The 23,709-nt window shown below is 34.7% G+C and overlaps 1 protein-coding gene across 7 annotated transcripts in view; it reads right to left on the reverse strand.

The window, feature by feature from the left end:
- The window catches only part of PTPRM (protein tyrosine phosphatase receptor type M), a 691,775-nt gene that overhangs the window by 245,858 nt on the left and 422,208 nt on the right, over positions 1-23,709 (reverse strand). For all 7 annotated transcript variants that reach the window (XM_016120972.2, XM_036229038.1, XM_016120973.2 and 4 more), the window contains exon 11: positions 23,570-23,672. In XM_016120972.2, coding sequence (XP_015976458.1) covers positions 23,570-23,672 — 103 coding nt within the window. The remainder of the gene's footprint in view (positions 1-23,569; positions 23,673-23,709) is intronic.

The following is a 23,709-nucleotide window of genomic DNA, read 5'->3' on the forward strand; positions in this document are numbered from 1 at the left end:
TTGATATTTTCTTATATGCCTTTGCCCTTCACCATACTTAATCAGTGGAAGGAGATGATGTAAGAAAGGCAGAGAAAAGAGAATGGAATTTCAAAAGGCAAGGCTTTGGAATTAAAAGCAGTTTCTAAGAGTAAATTATGAACAGGGCTACTTAAATTATATGTAAAGATAGATGGAAATGGTCATCCTTCACAGATGCCTGCAAAGACAGATGTCCCCACTGAGCAGTGGAGCAGTAGATCTCCCACCTTTCCTTCCTCACCCTTCCAATGTCTTTGAATTTTTAAGAAACCTAAGGAGAATGAAAGAAAACTTGAAGGGATAAAGTTTTTTAGTAAAATATATATATTTAATAGAATGATGAATACTTGTGTAGTTTTGCTGAATGAAAAAAAAGTTTCTATACTGATAAAAACTAAACCTTGACAATGGCTTTCAAAAACTGAAGCCAAATTAGATTGAAAGTCTTGGCAAGGAGATGTATCTTTTTCTTACCGTATCAGAAAAAGCACCATTTTTGTTGTAGCCCTAGACTTGTTCAGTGTGGGAAAGGCCTGGAGAGGTCCCTCTTTGGGATCCTGTCTGTGTGAACTCTAATCTGCACTCAGTGAAATCACCTATTTCTGGAAGTATGACCACTTACCAAGTTATCTATTACAGTAACAATGTAGCTGCCATTCAGTCTGTAATTCTGTCTAAACAAAAATCAATTGTAGAACGGAATGATTGCTCATTAGACAGGCAGTCCTGCAGGTTTACAGTGTAATGATAACGTGAATTCTAAGCAGTGATGTGAACTTTAAAAAAAGAAAATACAACTTTTATTTCCTAACATTTGATTTTCTGTTGGTCACACGAGATGCTCCACCAAATCTGGCAGAATTCTCACTGCATGATGGATACAACATGAAAGAAAGTATTTAGGAAGAATATTCTTATAAAAAAGGCTAAGGAACATGTACAGAGGTAAAGTGGACTTTGATTTCTTGTCCCTCTTCTCCCTGACATTTACAGTCAGATGGGCTATTTTAAAATATATCTGCAAATTCTTTGACACTTTTCCCACCAAGAATAGGGTTGGCCAACCTTAATGACTACATGTGACCTAAAGAATGTAACAAGGGGACAATGTGCAAATCTCAAGGCTTCAGTCAGAGAAGGCCATGCATTTTTAGCCTGGTTCCCCAGGGAAGCTATTTGGAAGAAACCAGCCACTATGCAAGTGGTCCAATACCCCTGAACCTGCCATGCTGGAGAGGCCACGCATGGGCACTCTGCTTGGCAGTCCTGAAGAGCTCTCAGCCAACAATGAGTATCACTGATAGCCATGTATGTGGGCTACCTTAAAAGGCCACAAAGCTGAACATCCAGATGATGGAAGCACATGAGAGACCACAAGCAGGAACTGCCCAGTCAAGCTTTTGTTGGTCCACAAAAATATTGCAAAACAGAAGGGTTGTTTTAAGCTATTACTAAGTTTTGGAGTAGTTGGATATGCAGCAAATATTAACAAGAATATCAGGTCATAGTATAGCAAGAGTAAAAGGTTAAAGTTAAAGCAAATGACCATAGCACCACCACAGATGAAAGCTGACCCATGAAGAAGTTTAATCCAATGTGCCATTAAATAAAAACAACATTGAGAAAGTGTGACTCTTCTCTTGAAATGCCTTTGACAGTGGTGGGGACACAGTGGCATGTGCTTCTATGTACATCTAAGCTCTAATCCTAATTTTTCTAACAACTGAGGTTTTAAAATAATTTCTTTGGGTCTTTTCTTTCTTAAGAAATGAGAGAATTAAATGGATCTTCTAAGGTGCATTTTATATTTTTTATTCATAATTTTTATTCAGGATACAAGAACTACTTTCACAAAAGGATTACATCAAAGGAATAATAAATTGCTTTGCAAAGAAATTCTCCATTAAATAAAACAATTTTTAATATTGCCTTCCTCCTATCGGTCAGCTTTCCCAATTTATTTGCTATATGGCATGATTTTTGAAGTCACTTTAAAAACAACTTATGGGAAACCCATATACTAGACAAAATGGAAATATGAAGATTCATGGGAAAAAAATTTGCGGGAATTGTTCCACGCGGGAAGTGCTAGGTCAGGTGCCTTGAACATGCAGATTTTATTTTCCCATGTTACTGGTGAGAAAACTGAGGTTCAAAGGTGAAATGCCCATTCTATCTGGACACAAAGCTGAACAAGTAGTAGATGTGCTCTCTTGATCATCTGACAAGACAGCACTAGCATTACCTATTAAAAATTCCTGGTTGTGGCACTCATGTGAAACATCTGCACCATGGGCTCACGCGATCACAACCAACACACAACCAATCCGTCCATCTCCTGTAATCAGTTTATTCTGAGTATTGTCTAGAGATTCATCACATCAAGAGAGCAATAGATGGTAATTATACCTTGACCTTAATTCCTTCTCCCATCTGCATCTGTGTCATTCATAATTTCCAGGAAGGACACTCTCCTGGAAATCTTCTGCAGTGTCACCAGGACCTGGCTTGTGTCCTCTCCAACCCTTGATCCCTCCCAGGAACCTCCTTACCAATGGCTGTGAGGACAGTGATCACTCACTTCTCAACCTGGAGCGAGCTCCTTCCTGTTTCTAACTTGCCAGGTAAAAGATTAGCACGGGAACCTCCAAACTTTCCAAGAGCCAAGATCTTGAATTCTCCTACCGCAAACATCTTTTCCTCTATTCCTTCAACCTAGCTTGGATCCGAGCTTGTTATTTAAATGCTGATCTTCCCAACACACTGAAATCTTCTATCACTCTCAGCAGATGACCCTACCTTGTAAAATGATTGAGACCCTTTTGTAAACTGTCTCTTAGGGGCTTATGACATGGTTCACCACTTTGATGTATTCTTGCTCTGCTCTAAACTCACAAACATATGTTTTCTGTGATGAAATACAATCCTTTGTGTCCTTGTATTAATATTTTTAAAAGTCTTATAAGTTCTTCAAGGAGGAGGGCCATGTTTTAGTCATCTCTGCATCTCATGACTCTTAGAGTGAAGTGGCCATGAAGTATATATTTTTGAAAGCATAGATAATCTAAAAGTAATTTCTATTTTCTATATAGTACATGAAGTATGGAGGAAATTCACTGTTATTCACAAATATGCTTTGTTTTACTAAAATTAAAAAAATTAAATTTATTGGAGTGGCATTGGTTAATAAATTATATAGGTTTTAAGTGTACAATTCAATAATACATCATATGTATACTATATTATGTATTCATCACCCAAAATTAAATTTTCTTCTGTCACCATATATTTGACCCCTTTATCCTTAACTAATTCCCCACTCTCTCCCTCTGGTAATCACTAAACTGTTGTCTGTGTCTACGAGTCTCTGTTTTGTTCATTTGTTTGCTTTAGTTTTATATCCCACTTATGAGCAAAAGCACATGGTTCTCAACTTTTTCTGTCTGATTTATGTAGCTTAGAACAATAATGTCAAGATCTATTTATGTTGTTACAAATGACAGTATTTCATCTTTTCTTATGGCTGAGTAATATTCTATTGTATACATGTACATATTTTCTTTGTAAAGTCATCGATTAAAGGACACTTTGGTTATTTCCAAGTCTTGGCCACCATGAATAATCCTACAATGGGGTGCATATATCTTTATAGATAAATGTTTTCAAATTTTGGGGGTAGATACCCAGAAAAGGGATTGCTGATTCACATGGTAATTTTATTCTTAAATTTTGAGAAAACTCCATTCTGTTTTCCATAGTGACTATAACAATTTATATTCTCACCAGCAGTGTATGAGGGTTACTTTTTCCCCACAACCTCTCCAACACTTGTTATTTCTTGTCTTGTTCATGATAGCCATTCTAACAGGTGTGAGGTGGTATCTCATTGTGGTTTTGATTTGAATTTCCCTAATAGCTAGCGATGATGAGCATCTTTTCATATATTCATTGACCAGTTCTATGTCTTCTTGGGAGAAGTGTCTGTTCAGGTCCTCTGCTCATTTTTTAATTGGATTGTTGGGGGGGTTTTGTTGTTGTTGTTGAGTTGTATGAGTTCCTCACATATTTTGGACATTATCCCCTTATTGGAGGTATTGTTTCCAAATATCTTCTCTCATAGAGTGTTGCCTCCTTGCTTTATTGATAGTTTCTTTTGCTGTGCTTTTTAGTTTGATATAGTCCTATTTATTTATTTTTGCTTTTTACTTCCTTTGCTTTTGAGGTCAAATTTATAAAATCCTCTCTATCCAAGATACATGAGTTTAGTACCTATGTTTTCTTCCGCACAATTTAGTTTCAGGTCTTATATTTAGGTCTCTGATCCACTTTGAGTTAATTTTGGCTTGCGGTGACAGATAGCAATCTAGTTTTATTCTTTTGCATGTGGCTTTCCAATTTTCCAGCACTATTTATCAAAGAGGCTTTTTTTTTTTCTCCATTGTCTGTTTTTGGCCCCTTTGTGGAAAATTTACCCATGTATATGTGGGTTTATTACTGGGCTCTCAATTCTGTTCCATTGATCTGTGTGTCTTTTTCTGCCAATGTCATGCTGTTTTGATTATTGTCATTTCGTACTACAATTTGAAGTCAGGCGGTATGGTACCTCTGGCCTTGTGTGTTTGTTTCCCCCACCTCAGGATTGCTTTGGGTATTCAGAGTCTTTTGAGCTTCCATTGAAATCTGATAATTTTTTGTTCCATTTCCTTAAAAATTTCACTGGGATTTTGATGGGGATTGAATTAAATCTGTAATTTGCTTTGGGTAATATGGCCATTTTAACTATATTGATTCTTCCAATCCAAGAACAAAGATAATCTTTCCATTTCTTTGTATCTTCTTCAATTTCTTTTAATCATGTCTTATAGTTTTCAGTGTCAAGGTACTTCACATGTTAAGTTTATTCCTAGGTATTTCATTCTTTTGTGGAATTGTAAGAGGAGTTTTTTCTTTTATTTCTTTTTCTGAAATTTCATTGTTAGTATATAGGAATGCAATAAATTTTTGTAGATTGATTTTATATCCTACAACTTTACTATGTTTATTGTTTCTAATAGCTTTTTGATGGAGTATTTAGGGTTTTCTATATAGAGAATCATACAAAAAGTGACAACATGCTCCTTCATTCCCAATTTGGATGCCTTTTATTTCTTTCTCTTACCTAATTGCTCTAGCTAGGACTTCTGATATGATATCGAATGGGAGTGGTGAGAGTGGGCATCCTTGTCTTGTTCCTGATCTTAGAGGGAAAGTTTTCAGTTTTTCACCATTAAGTAAGATATTAGCTGAGGGTTTGTCGTTTATGGACTTTATTATGTTGAGGTCATTCCCTTCTATACCCATTTTATTAGGTGTTTTAATCATAAAAGGATACTGTATCTTGTCAGCTTTTTCTTCATTTATTGATATACTTTTTATACTTCATTTTGTTTATGTGCTTTACCAAAATTTAATACTATGTTTATTCTGTATTCATTTCCTACATACCCAAGAGCTATCAGAGGAGGAAATGACCATGAAAAAGGTTTTGCGATAAGAGGATGCTGGCACAATTGTAAAGTTATCCTGGATAACCCACAATTAAATAATGAACCTTGAAGGAATCAAAAGCTGCAGCTCTGCTTTCTCTATCTTCTTTTCTCACCTCTCTCTCTCACTTCCCATCCATCTTTTTCCCAACTTAGCTAGTATATGTGTCGTGTTGTGTGTTTTTACTCATCTATTTACTGAACAAATATTTTTTGAGTGCCTGCTATGTGCCAGGTACTTTCCTACTTTAACGAGAACATTCTATATTTGACATCCCTAATGAAAGAAAAATTTGTTTTGTAATTTAAATACCATCAAAGTGAATATGTATGAAAAAAATTAATTTTTTAAGCAGCAATTTTATGAGGATTAGATAAAAATTCAAAAATTAAATGACCTTTTAATGGGTCTACATTTCAGCTGGTATGTTATACTATATACTCTACTCCAGATATATTACTTTTTAAATGGCTACCATCTACTCATTTTCAGATATATTAAAGTAAGAACTAAGTTGACTAGAGCAATTTCAAACTCAAAATGTCTTTTCATCCTTGCTCCACAAGACAAATTAGATTTGCAAGCATCCAGACCTCAAATCTATTTGCTCTTTAATAATTTAAGCACTGAAAGGTCAAGCAGCTCTTTTCTATCCCCTTTATCAAAGTCCAAGCACTAATGAAAAATAGCTAAATCCTATTTGCTGACCATTTGCCACACATTGCTGTCTCCCTGATGAAAATTAACACATTATTGGCACCTAGGTCAAGGGTACCTTGCCAGAACTTTATGACTGATATGTTTTTCATCTATATAGATAACATTATTTCACTAATGAATTTCATAAAATCATTCCAACTACAATTGTAATCTCAAAAGTAGCTTTGAAAATTTTACTATTTGAATGTTTTTTTCCATAAAAAGATAATCAAAAACCCCACAAATCCTCAACAATGGAAAGCCAAGTAGAAGATTCTAGCTTAGAGAAATGATTAAAATTCTATTATCTTTTTATGTATTGCAAATTCTCCCTTTGTTTATTAAAGTCACACCATTCCTAGCCTTGTCCCACCACTGTTCTGGGATTTAAAATAATACAAACTCTTCCTATGGCATTTGAAGTATGAAGGCACAATCCACAGTGAAGATGAATTTGCCAAAAAATGTGACATCATTATATATAACTTTCTTATGAAATGAAATTTAATTTAAAGTTTAATTTATGATATACATACCACAACAAAACTGAGGCTTTTACAAGGAGAATAAGATATCTAAATTTGTATAGAATAGCACATGAACTATAACCTAGAAAAGAACGTCTGAACATCTTTCATGTATTTTGTTAAACTTTAAAGTTCAAATGTGATAAAATGCTTTTGGTCTTTTCTAACTTTGAAGACTTTGAGGGAAAGCCTGGTACAGATTTGAAAATGACTTAAAAATTTTTAGCATAATTCACTTCAAAATTAAAGCCTTATATGTATTGTAGTACATTTTTCTTATCCACTTATTCTACCTCTTATCAGCGTAAACTATTGGAGCATTATCCAACTGGATAACAGAACAGGAAAAGGAGAGAGGGAAAAAGGTAATGATCCATTTCATTGTTGCTTTTGTTAATCCTTTAAAGTTATCAATTCTGATCATTTCAAGGACTTAGACTATTATTTATTTCATGATATCTAACAATGACTTTTAGCTTGATTTGCAATTTTTGGTAAAAATCATCTATTCTATATGTGTAAAAAATAGATTAGCATTAATATCTTCCCAAAGATTAATATTTGGGGGGAGGGTGACGGTAAATTAAAATATAAATTATATGCAAAGCATGTAAAAATAAATGTGTGATTATGGTTTATTGCCATGCAACAACACAAAATTTTCTTCCTTTTCTTTGTTTAGTCATACCTTTTTCCTAAACCTGTCAGCATTTACTGAAATGACACCCTGATAATACAAAAAAACCTTGTACAATTGAACTAAGTTTTAAGAGTATTATCACCAGTTTAAAATTAGAAAAAAAAAGGTCAGTTCAATAAGCTCGATATGTTTGTCATCATGATGAGAATTCCTTAGAGTCTTTCAAGTAACAGTGGTGCTGAGTAGTTGACCTACCAAAGTCCCATCTAATAAATCATAAATGAGGACTGATAACTAGTTTTATACAGAAAATGGGCACTGGGTAGCGTACTGCGCAGCATAAATAGATCAGTGAGACTGAATATTCTATGCTAGCAACTTTAATTTCTCTTTGTCCTGCTTTGTTCTAGATCAACCATAAACTTGTGTGAAATATTTGCAGGACAGCACAAAGACATGTTATGTTCTCTCAGCCATAATTCATCATAAAAGCTTGCCTAACATCCACAAGTTACTATTGTTTTGTGTGCGTGTGTGTGTGTGTGTGTGTGTGTGTGTGCATGTGCGAGCATGCTTGAGCATTCGGGCAATATCATTTTCTGCTATTTAGAGATAAAATTTGATATAATAAAGTATTAATTACAGCCGAAAGGATGGGTACGAAATATGAACTCAATTACAGTACCATGTTGTGAACTAAAAGCAGGAAGGAAAAATCCTTTAGTTAAGGAGGTTTGGGATAATAAAAGAACAACTAGAACATTAGACTCAGGCTGAGAAACTGTAAAAGGCCACCTGTTATTAATCTTCATAACAGGCACCAAATTTCAAGTAAGTCAGTCCTGGACAGAACATTTTTAAGAGTGATTTCTCCCCCTTTTAACAAGTGAAGACATTTTTCTTTGAATATTTTATTTCACTTAAGTTCATCATAATTTAACTATCACAATTTCAAAACAAATGTGACTATAAAATTATAATTCAAGGTCAGCTACTATTATTATTTTCTCTTAAATACCTCTAGTGATTTGAATAAAAAAAGAAATTGAATACTATCAAAGCTATACTAAGTGTCTTAATTATTATATGTTCGTATTCAATTCAGAATCTTTCAGTCCCTAAAAATACTGATACTGCAGGCCAGGTGACCTAGAATGAAAATGCCACCATCGAAGAGGGAAGTGCCCGAGAAGGGGGCCGCTGAGAGAACCCTGAATTGGGAGTCACATACCATTGGCAATTGTTTCTAGCTTTGCCACTAAATTAGACTAAACACTAAGGTCCTTTCAAGCTCTAATATGTTATAACTCCGGGTACAAGATCAGGCAAGTTATGACATCAACAAATAAGAAGAAAATATTTTATTCATGTTTCTTCCATCCTTCCTTTCTATAACCCTTATCACAAATCAAGCCCTATGCCAAGCAATGGAGAAGAAGGAATTAAATATTTAAAAAATTAAATAAAAAGAGAAATCAGGCACAGACTGTCCTCATCCTTGAGAAGCTTGGCCTGTGTGTATTTGAAACTGGTCACACAAAGAAAAACTACTGTGACAAGGATCTGATAAAGGATTGTTCAAAGCATAATGGGCCCAAGGAAGGAATGCCAGTGTCTACATCAAAGTCTCTTAGCATCTACTTCACTGAGGGCACCTAGAGTGGACCTAGCGCCCAAACATTCCTACTGCCAGTGACACCTGAAGGCTGCTCTTGCACTGCTGACAGCCACCAACTTTATCCTCAAATTAAATATGTCTTTGGATTCTCAGTGCAGCCTCCACTCACTCCAATCCTTGTGCAAAAGAAATTCCACTGAAGTTCCAACAAGTTTTTCCATCAGGCTCACTAAAACAGTTGAACTTCCAAGAATCTATGAGGACCCTTTTTCAAGAGTAGGGAAGACTGAAGGAAATGGGCCGTGCCCTCGTGTAGGTATTTGCAAAATCCTGGCAGGCATGCCCCAAGTGTCCCCAAGAGTAGAGGGGCTTTCTTCATAGTTTCCATACTGCCCAGTTCCTGACAGAACTACATTGTCAGGTGTGACAAGCAGGGTTAGTCATCTTGACTCCCACAGCTGCCTGTGATATCTGAAGTGAGGGATGAGAATAAATACACCTCTGCTCTTGGTGGAGGGCAGGGAGAGAAGACTGTGAACACACAGTCTTGGTTTCTGTTCCCTTCTACCTCTCTCTAAATCTCTGTCAGGCAAATTTGGAACTATTCATTCTAGCTTCTATAATCATTCCTCAGGTTACAAAGAGCTACAATTTCTCAATTTTAGTATTTCATTTGATATTCATTTTAATCATTAAGGTCAAATCAAAGTACTGCAGATATGTTTCATTGTTTTTTGGGGGTGGTAGTGACAGAATTTGGCACTGAGAGTCACTGCCAGCCTCCCCTGTCCACAGGCAGCCTCTCTGCTCTGCCTTCTCCCCCAGAGATGTGGCTGGTGCCCCCTGAGTATGGAGGCCTGTGCTTGCTGTGAACCTAGGCCAGAGGCCTCGGTAATAAGACTGAAGCTCTGATCTAATACATATAATTCTTCAGGGGAGATTATGTTGAAGAAAAATTTTTTTTTGAAAAATTGGAGAAAGAAAGCCATGCAGTAAATTTCCATGCACAAAAGCAAGTTTGAAATGAAGTTTGAGGGAAAGTTAAATTATGTTTCATTGTGCAAAAGCTCAAATACATCTACTCTATTATTATTATCTTCCTCTGCCATTTTTAAAACTTCTTTTCAAGGTTCTTGAAGAACAAACTTAGTTTTCAAAATGAATTTTTAAAGAGATGACTGACATTGTCATCCTAGAAGCAACATTAATAAAAATGATCTTTGTTTCCTGGTAGTAAAGGAATCCAGAGTATTATTTTTTAATACAATAAAATTCACCTAAAATCAGGTGGGGGAAGAGTAGTGGTGGAAGTGATAAGGGGATCAGCACCTTTTGTTAACACATACTGTAGAAATTCAGCTATAATAAGTAATAAAAAAAAAAGCTAATACAGTAATATAAAGCTGAAGTTTTACCACTGAGTGACAGTTTGGTCTTTGTGATTATGTGTACCCCAGTGGAAAAAAAACTTAGGTTGGAAGTCAGATATTTAGAACTACTTTCCTTAAACAATTTTAGCTATTGATAGAAACTTTTCAAAAGGTTCAAGGACTAAGAGAAAAGAACATTTAGCCCATGATGTTTGAGATGTTCCTACAGTTTACAGTCTTTCAATAAATAAAAGGGAACGATTAAAAATCTAGTAATAAGTATTTCAAAAGAGCTGGTATTTTCTTTGACTCTCTGGAGACTATTAAATATGGTCAAACAAAAAAAGAACATACATATCAACAACAACAAAAAAACACTGATTAATTTGAAAAAAAAAAAAACCAACACCTAAAACAAATTTGTTTAATACAATATTTTCAAGTACTCAAAATTTCATTTCTAAAATTAAGAAGATTGTGATAGAGTTGGAGTACCAAAAAAAAGTCTTAGTTTAAAAATAATAATGAAGAAATAATGAAGAAAACAACAAAAAAACATGCTTCTATCTTCTAAGAATAGGGATAAACCCTAAAGATTCTAATGACTATAATCTTAAAACAAAAGTGTAATATATCTTTTTTAACACTAAAAGAGACAATAAGGAAAGAATATTAATTTGCAGAATAGTCAATGTCTGCAAATGAAGGTGTCACCACCTCAGTTCCAAAGAAAGTCAGCAGGGAAAATGCTTTTGGGCTGAGGGGAGGGGAAGGGGGCCTGCTTCTTGGAGGGGCATGCTCCTAATGGCTCACGTGGCCTCCAAGGCCACATAGTATTTCGCAGAGAGAACGAGGCTGTGGGGTCAGAGCAAGTATGCCTGGTAACCTCCCCAGACCTGAATGCCTTCATCTGTGCATGAGGATGTTGGCAACTGACTAGAAACCTTGCCCTAGATGGCTACAAGCCATTTCATAAAGGACCAACCCTGACCCGGCACATTATAGCTACTCAAGTGACAAACAATGATTATTTATTTTTTATTATAATTGTTATTATTCCTCTATCACAAGCTGCTCAGAAGATCCTGACTGAGGCTTAGAAATATTATACAAGGACCTAGAAAATTTTCCAAAACATGGACAGAAGAAAAGGGGCTACCATGTTACCTACAGGCTATTGCCATCATTACCGGCCAGAATAGCATCAGTGATAAATAAGAAAAGGTTTCCTATATTCAGCAGATAACATCTGTGTTAGATGCTGTACTGAAAGTCTTGCTAACATGTCATTAATTCTCCTAGCCACCTTGTAAGGTAGATAATAGTATTATTCACATCTAACTGATGAAAAGATGAGACTCAGAAAACCCACACAATTTGCTCAAGGTTGCACAGCAAGTAAGGCCAGAATTTAAACCCAGGATCATCAAATTCCATGCAGTGATTGGTTGCACTTTTATGGTCTTAACATCTCTGCGCCTACTTTTCCAGGAGGTAGCTACCATCCGCCATGACTCCAACCAAGAACACCTTCTCATCTCTCATCTCTGTGGTGTTTTGATGGAACAAAATATTTTCCAAAACTTCGATGATTTTACAGAATGAATATACAATATTAATGCCAAACACACATTTCTTACAAATTCCATAAAATTATTGTCGAAATATGGGATATTTTTAAAACATAGATCCTGTTAAATAATAATCACAGTGCATTGGCATGAAAGTTAAAGGCAGTAATGATGAGAAATTTTAAGCCTAGTACCAAAAGCAAGGAATAAAAGGAATAAAGACTGAATAGCAATCAGGTCAACATGTTTTGTTAAGCAAATCCTGACATTATAGTTTGGCTCTTTTTTAGTGCTTCAGTTTACAAAGAACTTTCACTTACATTAATCTTCGTGAAAATACTGTGATGTATGTGGGGTGCACAATGGATTCCAATTTTAGAACTGAAGAAAGACTTGAGAGTCCACATGATGGCCCAAGATCATGCAATAGTAAAAAACACAGTCTAGATGCCAACCCAAGGCTTCTAGTCCATTCCAGATGTTCTTTTAATTTGTGATCCCACATTCCTAAAAGATTAAGTCCAATGAATTATCTATATCAGAGAGATCAGGTTTCACTCATTCTAAGTAAATTTTAATCATTTGGAGAGAACTCAGAGACAGCACTACCAAGCTTCCTCCCCACCAAGACCCCTGGGTTTGTGGGGGCCATAGCCCTGGAGACCTAACCTGGGATAGCCCATTAAATTTCCATCTGGAAGCCATATCGGCCTATTTACTTCCTTCATGTCCCTGGCCCACTGAATGACCTAAGATGAAAATCCAATCATATCTTTGTCCCATTAAACGTCCTATAGCCCAATCATTTATTTAAAAAACAAAACAAAACATGAATCAAGGACTGCACCTAGCACAGAACCAGGGTTGGACATACATAGATTAAATCACAGAGGGTAGTCCTTGCCCTGAGGTAGCAGTTGAGCAGAACAGTCACTACCACAGCGTGGTGAACTCAGGTCTGAGGTAGGCCAGGGGAGCAGCAAGGTCAGAGAAGGCTGTCAGAGGAAGCAGACTTCTGGGCTACATACCTTGGAGCGTGACTGAATAAGTGGGAGAGAGAAAGGCAGTACAGTGTGCATATGTGTGTGTGTGTGTGTGTGTGTGTGTGAGTGTGCATACATGTGTATGTGTGTCGGGCTAGAGGAGGTAAGAAGAGAGAAGATTCCATGCTAAGGAAGCATCAAATGCAACCCGGCATATTCTAAGTACTGAGCATATATTTATATGACTTCAGCTGGAGGCTGGCTTGAAAGAGAGGCTGACCCAGGAAGTGACTTGATGATGGAAACCTTCCATTATAGGCAGAAAAGTCTGGATTTACCCTGAGGACAATGGTAAAACACTGATGGATTATTAAGTAGGAGAGTGAAAGATCCTTGCAGTTAGTGTGGAACACAGACTGGAGAGCTGAAAAGGCAAAAATATGAACTAAGGCAGTGATGGGGGTGATGTAAAGTAAAGAAGAAAAGTAGGGTGTTATTAGCGACCTTGAGAGATGAGAAGCAGGGTAGGTTTTCAAAGGAGTCAGTACAGACATAGAAGATTCTAGCTATCTTCCTAATGAAATCTGAATTTGTAGCAATGCTCATTGGAAGTAGTCTGTTCTCATTTAACAAAAATAACAGATTGATTCAAGCATAAGGGCAGGATATTATTTTACGTATATGTGTTGTATGGAAGGATCAATGTATTTAATTTTTAGTTAGGGATGAAAATATATATTTAAAACCCTTCTTGTTTCTGATATGTCTGACTAGTTAAAAGGCAGATTTAGACCTTCAGATTTCTATTTATGACTGTTTCAGGGATAATTACTTTTATAAAAAAGAAGAGGTTCAATTCGATAAACATTTATTGCACACTTAATTTAGTTTGAGGCACAAAAATTTAAGAGACTAAATTATGAAAATCATTTTGTTATCATTCTGCATTTCCTCTTATATTTACATACATTTTACATAATGATTAACCTAGGAAAATTCTCACTCTCAGCATTACATGCATAAATCTAATTAATACTCTTGAGAGTTGGTCAAATCTCATTTGTGTGTTTTTTTTTATTAATTGCGTTTACTAGATGACCACTGTTTGCCTCTCTTTACTTTCTCTTCTAGGCTTTTCTATAGATTACTCCTCTCCTCAATGGGCCTACATCTGTCTTCCAGTTCCTGACTGGTCACTTCCTACTTCTCCTTTGGGTTTCAGTTTAAATAACCCAATCTGATTGCCTTACTGGGATTTACCCTTCTGTCCTATGCTGTTAGAATACCCTGGCATACCCTTTCTATACAGCATTGATCCTAACACAACGACTTGAACAGAAAAGTGCTCAATAGGTATTTGATGGATGAATTAATAATAGTCAAATATCAACCCTAAAGTTTCCTAGAGTACTTTTTAATTATAAAAGATGAGAATTTTAATGACATACTCATGACTGCGGAGAGCTCTCACCACTTTTCATTAAGCAGAATATACTGATACTGCACAGGAAAACACTTTTAGGTAAGAGTAGAGAAATGAAAGAACTGGGACATAGAGAACAACTCAAAAAGGATATGGGGATATGGAAAATGCCAATCTTTTTACTATTTATAGGTTGCAGAATTGAATGTTAATTTAATTAAGCATTTGAAAACTCAACACAAGATTCACAAGGATAATATAATTATACATATTTATATACTGTATCATATATATTTATATTATAAACATATATTATATTTTATATTATGCATAAGATCTAATATATAAATATATAAGTAGAGGAGTAAGCTGTAGAAAAGCCCAGGATAAGAGAAAGTAAAGAGACATAAACAGTGGTTATCCTGGTAAATATAATAAAACGTACACACATAATAAATGAGGTTTGACCAGCACTCTGGAGTATTAATTTTATATATATATATATATTAAATCATATATATAACATAAAATATGACATATAGATGCATAAATCTAATTAATACTCCAGAGTGCTGGTCAAACCTCATTTATTACGTGTGTACATTATATATGTAAAATATACTTATATATTAAATCATATATAAAATATGTGATATGTTCTTAAAATAATTTTTGATGAAACAGATTGTGAATCAGCATTTTTGTATGCTTTAGCATTCTCATCATAAACAATTACACTGTATACATTTGTAAGTGCTGATTGAGAAAATGATTCAGGCTGTGTTCCCCTCCAATAGCATCAAGAAGTACTATCACATGAAGAAAGCAGTCAGTTCCTCTTTGAGTTGCTCCTTGATTCTAAAAGGCTGTGCTTGTAAGCAGCACACTGTTAGCATTCACTATCTGCCCCATAAGTGACTTTATCCATCTCTTAGAACTTGTAATCTTTTCTGGTGTACATATGTGATTTTAACACCTTAAAAAAGTGAAAGTGAGGCATCTATAGTCAAACTTTGTCAAAGTTTCCAAGATCCTCTTGTCAAAGTTTCCAAGATCCTCTCTCCCACAGGCTATAAGTTTTGGCTCATAACACCTCTAGAAATTTAGCCCTTAAATTCCCTAGAATCAATAATTGTGATTAGGAAGACCCACAGCTATTGAGAGCAAGATTCATAAGGCAATATATTGTTGAATTCAAGGCATCTGCAACCTCTTAGTGCTCTAGGTTTATAACTGAGACTATTTTGAAATGATTGCACTGTTAACATTTATAAATGGTCCAGAAAGATGGGGAAAAAGAAAGAACATGTAACTTGTATGATCAACTCCCTTACCTTGATGGATGGCTTCTGGGCTGCTGGTCGGTATGATGAGGGGATGTACGATCTATTTGACTTCTAGGGAGTTACTCATGTATAATGTATGGTCTCTACTGTAAATGACACTCAAGGGTATTCATGTAATCTCAAGTTCCTATCTCAGACATATTTCTTTTCAGTGACAAACCTAGGTTCCTTTGGGCATGGCAGGAATAAAAAATAGAATGATCAAAACTTGGTTCTTCCCTGACCACAGTCAAGAATTAGCCATAATCATACACTGAGTATACTAGTGACATTCCTTTAGAAGTTGAGCAAAGCATTCGTATTTTGGTTTTTAACAAGCAAAAACATTGCCACATCCATTCAATAGGCACTGCATGCACACTTCAGTATATATGCTAGTCACAACATAGGCTCAGGGCAAAGGGGTTAGAGCGATGCAGTAAAAGGAAGGTAGAGAGAAGCAAAAAGAGAAAGATCTAGATGGTTTTTCTGACCAAGGGGGTTAATAATACCACATATTTACTGCTTATGAAAATTTGTATTTAAAAATATTCACACGGTTAGTGATTTCCAATAAATTATCAGTCATTGCTAAGCTAGATTTTCAATTTCTAGTGTTTTAGTGTTCACTTTAATAATACTTTAAATAGTTAATACCACAAATCACTTTGATTAGCAAATATATTCTTTTTTTTCCTTCTGAAAAGGACTAATTGGACTAGTGATTACCAGAGAGTAAGGATGAGGAGGGAGGGGGAAGGTAGATGGGGTAAAAGGGGTCAAATATGTGGTGACAGAAATAAATCTAACTATGAGAGGTGAGCACACAATGTAATGATATATATGCCTACTGTTAAAATGTATAGCTGAAACTTACAGGATTTTGTTAACCAGTGTCACCATAAAATATTAATTAATTAATTAGAAATAAATACAAATTTAAAAAATAAAATATAAATAAATAAATAAAAAGGACTAAATGGTTTTAATTTCTTTAGATCCTGTTTCTAATAAAATTAGCATTTCACATTTACAAGACTCCTTCCCTTCACACCCTAAGGGTTAGCTGTATCTTAACTGAGTCTAACGGAAAGTGGGGTTGGGAGGGCTCAGCACATCCTGTAGACTGCACCTACTTTATACCTCTTCTGTGCCCTGTCCCTCTAATCCATTCCGCACTGCTGAAGCTGAGCTGATCTTCCTTACATTTTTTCTTACCCAAATCCATGAAATGGCTAACTCACTGCCATAACAAGCTCTTCTGCATCCTTGGTGCTGAGCACAGTGCTAGAAACCTAGTATTTAGTAAATATAATCCTAGCAAGTCCATGAGGTAAAGTGGTTTTATCCTTGTTTTGAAAGATGAGGAACCTGAGACTTAAAGACATTAAGAAATCTGTAACAGTCACAAAGCTAGTGGTTGAGAAAGCTGGGATTTGAAACCAGCTTTAACTTCAAAGAGGATGTTCTTCCTCTATACGTGGGGCTCATTTAAAAAGGTGGATCCACAATTTATGTGACCCAAATAACTATTTAAATATTAAAATAGTTTCCTCTAGAGAAGATGCCAAAAAAGGAAAGAGTGATTTCGCCTGTCTAAAAGGCTATGCCTGACACCTGAAACTATCTTGTATTTTATGCCACAATGATCTTGATTATTAATTATTGATAGATTCAGTAGTTTCCTATTCATTTAGAGCACAACATTGTTTAGATCTAGAAATTATCAATTTATCAATTTATAACGAAATAATTTAAAATGGAGCTACTTTTAGATTTATATTATAGACTCTTTGGCTCTGAAGGTAAACCTTGCATTGTGAGGGGTTACACTGTAATTTTTTCCATTTCAAAATAATATTGTCATTACAGCAAAAAAATAAAAAGATAAACTTTTTGTGAATCAATAATAATAAATATTTTCAAATCATTATTTAACTGGCTCAAGATCGAACTCTTGGACAAAACAATTCTGATTAAAAAGATAATTTATAGAATCCGGGAATTCGATTCTAATATAACCAGAAAATGGCACTTGAATCAAAAATATCTTTCTCTGGAGAAAGTGGAAGAAGAATCTGATTCTTCAAGCATGAAGAAAACATTAGATTTCACTGAGACAAGCAAGTGACATGTCTCATTGCATCTTCATGGGTCTTCACTTATAGAGCGGTTATATACAGAATATCAGTTTCCTTTTGTTTCATGGTTAAGTTTTTTCAATAGAGCTGATAGTAAACATGATTAGTTAGTGATTCAGAGGTCAACGGGGAAACATCTAACCTTTAGCTCTAAACCTATAAAACTAAAGAGTTCTATAGAATTGCGGCTAGGAGAGAGTTCATTATCTGCTTATATCAGTTCCTAAACACTTGCAAATACATAAATACAGATAAATACAGATAGCCAGATGCAATCAAAATTTAAAATTCAGTAGAGCTATCAGAATTTACATAAGCTATATTTATGATTTTATTGATAGACAATTGTTAAATCTTTATATTTCATGTAAAATTAGATTTTTTTGTGACATCAGATTTGAACAAAACAGGCACACAAAGGAAAAGTTAGAGGACCAAAGCTGATCCTATGAAAAGAGCCATTACAACCAGTCTTCTGACATGGTCTGAAGACTGCTACACAAGAAAAACACATATAGTATTTAGTATGTGAGAAATATGGTTTGAAGTGCTTTAAAAAACATTACCTAATTTAATCTTCACAAAAACCCTATAATGTTGATATGTTCAAAAGAGAAGAGAATGGAATATCCGAGAAGGTGGTGTTAATGGAGTGAAAATGTCTTTCCTTGGACATACCACCTGTAGACAACCCAAAAGATAATTGCTGTTTTAAAAACTGTTTTTAAAAATCCGTCCATATTTCATAACATCAAACTTCCAAACCATATTCAATCCAATACCAACAATTGTAATTCCTAATATAGAACATTTAGACCAAAATGTATGATTATCTCTGCCTTTCATTAATAATAATGTTCTCTTTCTTTGTTTTTATTGTCAAGAGATTTATTTCACTGTCCCATTTGAGATGATACATTTTGCAGACACTCTGACTCCCACTCTCATGCTAAGACCCTTTAACAAAAACTGATATGTGATAACCAGCTGGAGACATGAATGCAGGCTTGTGGCCCATAAAGAAAATAAATTTCATTTTCCATTGAGCTCCAGGACCAAGTCAAATGTTTTTATAAAGTAACAAATTTTCTTAAAATAAATGCAATTGCTGTTCTGCCTATTTATCCTCATTGGAATATAAACTTGTCCTTCATCTTGTTCTAAGAGTACAGCATAGATTTTTCAAAGGATAAAGAACTTGATAATGAGAAAAAATAGCATTCTATAATACGTTTCTAATTTGTTATAAAAGAACATTTGATGAGTAGTTTGAGTAAATCGGGTATTAAAAGTTAACTATGTGAGGCAAAGCAGCCTCACATAGGAAAAAATGATAAATGATATATAAAAATAGCAGACATTTGCAAAGTCTACTACAACAATGAATTCAAGGCAAAATCAATTTAATAAAAATCTGGACATATTACATAAAAATAAATAAATTCTTGATTTATATTGCAACTGAAGTTACTACATGAGACAAGTCTTTTTTTTGTTTTAATCAGAGTGTTTTGGATGAATAAAACATTCATGCTTGCCTTTTACTAACAGGAAATATTTCCTATCTCATTTGAAATCTTACTTACCTAGGGTACAAGCTTTAAAAAGTAAAGCAAATATTTCTTCCATTCCTTATGCCCTCATCTCTTCCCTATTCATAATGTAATGAGGTTCCCATTTGCTTTAAGATTTTGATCCTGATTCTCAGCAACAGAAACTATTCACGAATTGATTTTTAAAGGTAACCATTGAGGAAGCATTCGGTTGCTAGGACAACCATAGTATAATAAGTTACCAATGACAATAAAAGCACAACATTAAAATAATTGGGGCTACCTTCATTAGAAGACAAAGTAGCTGCCATAAATTAAAGTTACACTCACATGTTTAAGGCATCAATTTTAATGTTTTGGTTGTTGATGTGATGATTGCCTACTTCCCCTTCTCATGGACAGACAACTGTAATAGATATTTTCCTCACTCAATAATTTCTTTTGAATGAATGAATCAAAAAATTAATACTTAATCTTTTAACATTTCACTGAAATAAATATCAGAATGTTCAATTAATTAACATATTAAGCACCGAGTTTTAATTAAGAAGACATGTAGCTCCAGAATATCTATGAACAAATTAAAGGAACAATGCCTAAAGAACAAAAATAAGAGTCATTTGAAAACAAAATCACCTAAGGCTCAAAAATTTGATTAAGTCTCAAGCATATAGACCATTAGAAGGTATAAAATATCATTAATGAGGGATATTGCATACAGTAGATTATATATATGTATCTCAATAATAAAGACACAGAGAAAAATTTTGTTGTGCATGAAAAGCACAACAATCTTTCTACAACTCATTCTTTATTTAGAGCAGCTCTTTTACTGGCAAATTATAAGGATTTTCTCAGCTGGATTGAGTCTGCATGTAATAAACGATGGAGAGGAGAAGAGAGAGAAAAGAGGTGATTCTAAATAAGTAAAACAAAAATAGTTTTTTCCTGTCTTATTAAATAAAAAAACCTGAATTTATAAACAGATATTAAAATTCTATACTAGGTGCTAGTTCACTGGTTGGAATGATGGAATTTGTGTTCTTCCTGGCCATCTCAGGATTTAAATAATTTTATGTGACAGAGCTGATATGTTGATCAATAAAAAGACAGCAATCATTTACATGGAGAGTTTAGTGCAATTTCAAGAATCTGCATTAACCAAGCTGAGTATTTGTAGTGGGATCAATACACAACCACCTAACTTAGTGAAGTGCATAAATGAAGTATGACTGAATTTTCAACACCAATGAATATGGATTAAAGAAAAATCAAATCAATTGAAAGAATGGGTTTTGGAAATCACACAATGACAGTATTTTTGAACTCATAATACTGTGCAAAATCCAGGAAAGCAAACAGATGTTCACTTCCATTTCCCTTCTTTCTTCTAGTATTTTATCTTATCATTTGGGAAAAGCTTTCTCGTATTGAAGTTTGACTACATGTGCATTTTGCAAATTTCCAGATGTGTTCAAATGTTTTAATCTACATCATGGCTTTATATTTTAGGTCCCTATGATTTCCTAATCAGAGTTCTATTTCTCTAAACAGCAAATGAAATTGAAAATTTTCATATACCCCCTTTAGTTTGAGAGTATTGTGGACTTTTTTTTTTCTCCAAAGTAGTCTTTCTAGATATATTGGTCTTCCATTTACTCAATAGATAATCAGTGCTATTATGTTGTACTATAATAATAAATTTCTTGAAGAGAACATTCACACAAAAAAATCTTTGGACAGGTGAGGTTGAGATAATTTCCTTTCTCAAATTTGTACCAGTACAATTTACGCATTTAAGACGAGCATCCTTTCCACTAAAGGGGGTATCTGTAGTGATGTGCTAGTAATGCTTACTGAGTGGTGTCTCGCAAGAGTTGATCTTGATTCTAGCATTATGGATTTAGATGATGAACACAGATGTAAATTTGTTAATTTTACGATGCTAACATTGTGGAAGAAGGTATCCTAGAGGCAGAATGCAAAGTGACCCTGTCAAATTCAAGGAATGTTTAACCGAAAACAGGATAATGTTTAATCAAAGCAGAACAGTGCTGAACCTGGAAAAAAGGCATTGTGACAACTGTGAAAGAGGATATGATAACATAAACTGAAATCTCAGCAGAGGTAGTGATCTGGGCCTGATAAAATAATATAAGACCTGTGGTGAAAACTATGTATTTTGGACACTGTGACTAGCATTTGAATCTGTATTTCTATAGACATAAAAATAAGGTGTTAGAGGATATCTATAATTAACTAACTAATAAGGCTTCAAAGTCTCCAAAAACAACTAGAAAGGTTTACATGAAAACAACAACAAAATCATGCCTTAGCAACACACATGAGATAGAAAACATGAATAGTCATTTGGAATGCAAATGACGCTTTAAACAGATAAGGGAAGGGGTTTTGGGAAGAAGGCTAACATAGATTGTCCAAAGGAATATTATTTGAAAACAGAGTTGGAAAGATCTATACAAAGACATGGTGGAAATCTGACTGAAAGCATTTGAAGGAACAATGCAAGAAGAATAGAAAAGATACAAAAGGAATTTATATAAAAATAAAGTAGAATAGGGAATAACAGGCTGTTTGGAGAAATGGTTAGGGTTTCAGCTTCCTTCAGTTTGGAGGCACTGAAAGTGAGTGACCTCTATCCTTTCATTTTATTGTGATGCTTCTGTAGTAGAACACTGGCTTCTGTCTTAATGGCCCATTATTGCTGAATCTGGGCAACTGTTAAATTGGTTGGAAAAAAAATGATACTCCCAAGGCCGTAGACAGAGCATCAATTTTCACTTAATAATAATTCAGCTTTTTAGAGTGAAAAAAATCTGACCCGTGGCCAGGTACACTTGGGTCTTGGACAGCCATCTAATGAGTGTGCCTTGGGTCGTTCAGAGCAGTGCAACCCCTCAACACACACACAAATCAACCCAAAGGGCCTGGTGGTGTCAGAGGCATCATTTTTCTAGCAGCAATATCTTAAATTTGCAATAGAGCTTTTCCATATTTCATAGTATTCTCACAAACTGCACTTACAAATAGCAATCCTAAATCTCTTACATGAGCTATGTTCAGCCAACAGAGTAAATTAAAAATTGTTTCATAAAATTTTATAGATATTTAAATTAAATTTCTGTGATCCCATTCTAATTTGATTTCATTATCAACTAACATTATTGTTTTTACTCTTCACTCTGTGGATTGAAGCTTGTATATTTCTTATCAGAAAAAAGAAGTCCATCTGATTGTCCTATGATACTATAGTGAAAACATGATTAAATAGAGCCAGGTTTCAAAAGGTTAATAAAATAAAATTCTACAAAAGGAACACAGAAACAATTCCTATATGGCCTTAATTGTGACTGTAAATGTTTCCCTGGAGTATGCTATTGAAAATAATAGGTTATTTTGAAGGAAATCACTTCTGATAATACAAAATATCTAAATCCCTTGGAAACAAGTAGAAAATTCATTTATATAGATTAATGAACTTATGACAAGTTCATATTCAAGAGTTATTCAGGCATTCATTTGCTCCTTCCTAGGAAGAATAAATTTATTTTATTCATTCAAAGTTACGCTTTGTAATTTCTTAGCTCTATAAATCATCATGGAATGTGAAATGAGATCTGCGTTTGGTAATAAACTTAAATCTGTTCACATAAAGACTTCACAATACTCTTTCCAATCATATTTCTTTAAAAAAAATTATACATAGCATATTCAATTGAGAAATTAGCAAAGTTAACTAAAAGTTAACTAACTGACTTAAAACCCCAGGTAAACAAACAAAGAAAAAGGTCCATTTAAAAAATAGCGCTCAGGATAAAAATGCCAAGTGCCCTTGGGTAACTAAATTGCTACAAGCAATTACTTTTAGAAATAAAGTCACCTCTCAACAGACGGGGGGCTTTTGTTCTTTATCTTCAAAGAACAACCCACTTACATCAGAATCAAACTCTTTACACAATACTCAGATCACCCCACATCACAGCACTTTCCTTTCCCTTAGTCATTTCTTTCAATTAGAGCTAATAAAGACACAGGTTTACATGTTGACTGAGGTTTGTAGCAAAGCCCTAGAAAACAAACGCAAGACATTAATCAATTTGATTTTAGTTTTCATCTCTCTAGAGCCAGCCCACCCCTTCTCTGCTCAGTACCTGACCGGCGCGCCTCGGCTGTGTGCAGGTTTCAGCATGACTGTCACTGTATTGTCAGTTTGATTCAAAGGGGTCTCAAGTTCATAAGCCGGCATAGAGGGTGCTGAGGAAAAAATGCATAAGATGGGAGATGCGTTATT

Source organism: Rousettus aegyptiacus, unplaced genomic scaffold, assembly GCF_014176215.1.
Source record: "Rousettus aegyptiacus isolate mRouAeg1 unplaced genomic scaffold, mRouAeg1.p scaffold_m13_p_12, whole genome shotgun sequence".
NCBI classification, from domain to species: Eukaryota; Metazoa; Chordata; class Mammalia; order Chiroptera; family Pteropodidae; genus Rousettus; species Rousettus aegyptiacus.